This window comes from Austrofundulus limnaeus, unplaced genomic scaffold (assembly GCF_001266775.1).
Source record: "Austrofundulus limnaeus strain Quisiro unplaced genomic scaffold, Austrofundulus_limnaeus-1.0 Scaffold130, whole genome shotgun sequence".
Lineage (NCBI taxonomy): Eukaryota > Metazoa > Chordata > Actinopteri > Cyprinodontiformes > Rivulidae > Austrofundulus > Austrofundulus limnaeus.
Window position 1 is genome coordinate 1,002,785 of NW_013952532.1, and position 4,652 is coordinate 1,007,436.

Here is a 4,652-nt window from a genome sequence, read left to right on the forward strand (position 1 = left end):
AAGACACACCTGGAGCAGACACAAAAGGACACAGGTGAGAGAGGGTGGGGCTGCAGGGCAGAGAAATACAGGGGAACACTGAAAACACTAGAAAACTAAGGAAAATAAACACAGACCATGACATACGGGAGCGATTAACCTATGAAGCATGCCAGGTAAACTGCGAGAAGATCAAAGAGACCGAACACCACCTGCATGTTATTTATAGACTGATGCTCAGGTGAGCTRCATGTCACTTATGCAACTTTGTTTACATTAAATCTCGACCTGTGCTGAGCGTGAGAGGACATATCCACTTTGCTTAACTGCCACTGGAAATCAGGAAGGAACGAAACAGAACGGCAGGTTCAAAGTAAATAAAACTATTTATTAAATCAAAAGCCGAAGGGACAACAGCAAAATACAGAAACAGGAGCACACAGGTGGAAGCCAGGGTGGAAACCAAAACAATGATTGGATGCTGGTGTAGTGGAAACAGGCTGGATAAATACAGAGCTGTGATGAGTGGAAGTGGAAACAGCTAAGCTAATAACAAGTAAAAACAGGTGTGAAGGAATGATCTGGAGAGAGATGAGGAATGAGGTGAAAGAGTAATGACACAAGAGGGAGACAGCAGACAAGACACAAGACCACAGATCCTCACAGATTCATGAACAAATCCCTGAAATGAATTGTAAATTAAGAGTCAAAGCTTTGCATTCATTGTTTTGTCTTGATCAGATTTTTGACTATTTTTACAAAGCCAAGAAACTGAAGATTCAACGTCAACCAGTTTTTAAAGTGTCTTACAATTTTTTGTAAGGAATATAAATGCTTTTTTAAAAGATAACATTAATAACATATTACAAAACTATATTAATGCCACTGAGATGAACAGTTGTTGAGATATTTGTATGCGAAGTAACAGGAAGTGGTGTCAAAGGACAATATCTGAATGTAAACAGAGGATTACAACAGCTAAGAACGTAGACTGTAGAGAAGAATTTGATGTTTCTTTAGATTATTTTGAGACAAATCACAAAGTAAAAAATGGGGCAGAGTTCAAACAATATTGTTTCAAAAAACAGAGACCAGGGAGTTCCATTTTTAAAGAGTTCTCCTTTGACATCACTTCCTGTTTCACTTTGAGAAAAGTACAAAAAGTGTGACAAAATGGGTATTTTTCTGTGTATTACCTCAAGTTTGTTAAATATCAAGATGTTTTCTTTGACTTTTTGTAACTGAATAGTATGCATGTTACAGGTATTTACATTTTTTCTTTATAGAAGTTAAATGTATTAACTGATTTACAATGAATGTGAAATATCAATCTAAATGTTTTTGTTTACATGTTTGTAAGTAGCTAAAATAATCATTATAGGTTAATAAACGATCCTCCATCATCTCTGTTCTACAGCCAAGGCCACCCCTTCCTCTTCCAAGGAAAATGAATAAAACTGCTAAATCTTTAGATGTGGATCTGATAAAAGGTAACTGGCCTCCTCAGTCACCCACTTATTGTTCAGAGGTGAGTTGTATAAAGCTTTGTCTTTTTATAATTGGGTGACTTTGATTCTTGAAACTCCAAGTTTAGAGTGGTCCTACAGATGCTTAGTGTATATATGTGTATATATATGTGTGTGTATACACACACACACACACACACACACACACTCACACACACTAAAACTACTACACTTACTAACGAACTAATATATATAATTTTTCCCCCCTGGCAGCCAAAGTGTCCTGTTTCTCCTTCAGGGAAAGTTGATCAAATTGTAAAATCTTTAGAGGAGAGGGGTCTGAAAGACAATGCTCCTTCTAAGTCCCACACAAATAACTCTGAGGTGAGTGGTTCATCTGAAAGATTCAAATTAGATTGTGACTTCAAACCATAATGCTTGAAATGTTGCTGAAAAAGTTCTCTTTTTCACGTTTTTTATTCACTGGATTTTAATTCTCTTCTACAAATAAACTAAAGTCACCTCCACACCCACTCCTAGCAAGAAAGTGGGTAACACTGGACTCAGAACATTTTGAAACTGGCCATGAATATGTGGAAATTCTAAAGGTATCAGTTTTTTGTAATTTTTTAGATTTTTTTATTTTTAAGTAACTGACATATTTTCATTCTGGCTGTCAAGTTTGATTGTGTTTTGTTTTCTTGGCACTTTTGTTCCGTTAGGGTGATGAACCAGTCAAGGAGCCAGTTAAACCACGACCTCCTCCACTGCCCTTTAGAAAACCAAAACCTCATCTTGTTCGCATGCCTGAAATAATGGTAAATATTTATAGCATTCCCTGCATAGTTCATTTATATGTATTATATCAGTTGTGTTATAAACTGTCTCTTTTATAAGGATTCCATGTCTTTGTCAGATTCCTTTGAGGCGATGACACGTGAGTGAAAACACTTTAACCATTTATTCTCTGATGATGTTTGACACTGTATCTGAATTCCAGTTTTATTGATTTACAGCCTGGAAAGATGTGTGCAGAGATCTGACATTTAGAGGATCAGAAGAGGCAGTGTAAGTCAGTTGTTATGTCATGTTTTTAGACACTATAAGTTTTTATTTGTGACTATACATGTATATTCTATAAACACGTGCCCAAACTGATTGTGTTAAGGAAGCAAAACACTTCTTAATTTTATGTAACTGTTAGACTGTAAACCAAGGAAGGTGAGGCTGTTGTGAAAGCTATGACTTTTGGAGGAATATCCAATTTCTTTGAAAGCACTGTACTAATAGGGTCTCTGCCAATTACTGTGAACGTGACAGAGCAAATACAACAGGACCATGTGATCTGCCCACACCAGCAGAGTTCAGCTGGTTTTGCGTACTGAATGTGTGCATTTCTAACTGAAATACATTAGTTAATGCCTCCATTTATAAATTGATGTGTTAGATTTAAGTTAATCAGTGTGACATAACTTAAATAAAATAATACACAAAAATAAAAAAGGTCATGACCTTCTTGCAGTCGACCCCATTGTTGAAGTTATCTCTCTGTTTTTTAATGTTTTTTTAACAGATTGTTCTATATGGACTATATGTTCTTAGGAACATGCCACGTCAGATTTGACAAACACTTCTATCTTCAGGAAAAGTGTGTAAATGAGCAGCGTAAGCTGATGACTCACACACGAGGAGAGGAGATTAGCATAATTACCACCCCAAAAACACACATATTAAGTAGTAGTCAGTATGGTTTTAGAGCCAACAATTTAACATCTATGGCACTCGTGGAGTTAATTGAACAAATAACAACNGCAGGAAAGATCTTCTGTAGCGAAGTTGAAGAAGCCTCCGACTGAAGACACTTTGTCTTTCTATGACAGTCTGATGAAGAGGATGGTCAGGGTTGTCCACAATGTTCTTGATTTTATGTAAAATCCTTCTTTGCACCATCATCTCCAGAGATTCCACAGTCGTTCCCAGAGCAGAACCAGCCTTCTTTATCAGGTTGTTTAGCCTTTTTAGGAGGATGAAGTCAACTGGACATGAAAGCCTCTACCTCTGTTTAATGGGGGACATTTTTCTTCACAAAAATGGCTTCCTTTACTCCTCTCAACCCAATGTTCCTCTCTATCAAGGATGAGAACGTCTTCATCCTTGAAAGAGTGACTGCTGGCCTGTAGATGAGTGTAAACTGCAGAATCCTGACCTGACGATGTAGCTCGTCGATGAGCTACATCGAGTTCACCTGAAACTCATCAAACTGAAGAAGTCTCTTGGAGGAGAGACAAAACGTTTCACTAAAGAAGAACCCATCCAGAGGACCTACTTACTTTTTTCTTTTTGATTTTTTTTCTACCTGGATTACTGAGATGCATCAGGATGTAAAAGAAATAGTAAACTCTAGCTACAATTACCCAAAAACGCTGCATACGTAGCCGCTCCCAAGTGTAAGGGGCTTATCACTCGAAAGCCTCGATAAGACGTCGAYGTCTCCTCTGATGATGAGCGCTAGTGCCATGGTAGCAAAATGCCGCCATGTTTATAAGGACTTATCGCAAGAACAAACATGTTCACGTGTGACTTTAATAGCATTTCTTACTTAAAGAAAACACCGCAATTGCGAAACTGTTTTTGACATTAACAGAATATTGATAAAGTTTTGTGCACATTTGCAATGGAAATGCAGCTACTGACTGGATGGTGTGGGTGTGGCAAAGTGGCGAATGCTGATGCTTAGCTGTTGCACACGGGTAGCTCTAAATCACGCAAACATGATCCGATCTGCGCCAAATTTTGTTTGCATAACTTGTGTTTGACCAGATCACCTTAGCACCCCAACCGTTTGGTCTGTCCATCTGTTCAYCTTGAGATGATTTAAATAATGAAGGCCTGTGAGGATTCCAACAAAACTGTTAACAATTGGTCACTACTGAATGGCAACGAGGGACATCAGCAATGGATGACGTTGAGTTCTCTCTTGCCATTTTTGAGGCTCAGACATATTTACCTTCTGGTTGTCAAGTTTTTGTGTTGTTCTACTTTCCTTTATTTTTTCTTCTGAACAACAAAGATTAAACTTTCCCAATATAAATGTTGGTGGTAATAATAATAATAATAATAATAATAAAAGAAGAACGAGGTCCCAAATACAAGCGGCCGAAATGGGTTTCCTCCGCAGGGTGGCTGGACTGTCCCTTAGAGATAGGG

General features: G+C 37.8%; 1 protein-coding gene across 1 annotated transcript in view; it reads left to right on the plus strand.

The window, feature by feature from the left end:
* Positions 1-4,652, plus strand: part of LOC106522495 (uncharacterized) — an 11,514-nt gene that overhangs the window by 4,102 nt on the left and 2,760 nt on the right. The window contains exons 6-8 of the mRNA XM_014015520.1: positions 2,168-2,263; positions 2,343-2,382; positions 2,462-2,513. Coding sequence (XP_013870974.1) covers positions 2,168-2,263; positions 2,343-2,382; positions 2,462-2,513 — 188 coding nt within the window. The remainder of the gene's footprint in view (positions 1-2,167; positions 2,264-2,342; positions 2,383-2,461; positions 2,514-4,652) is intronic.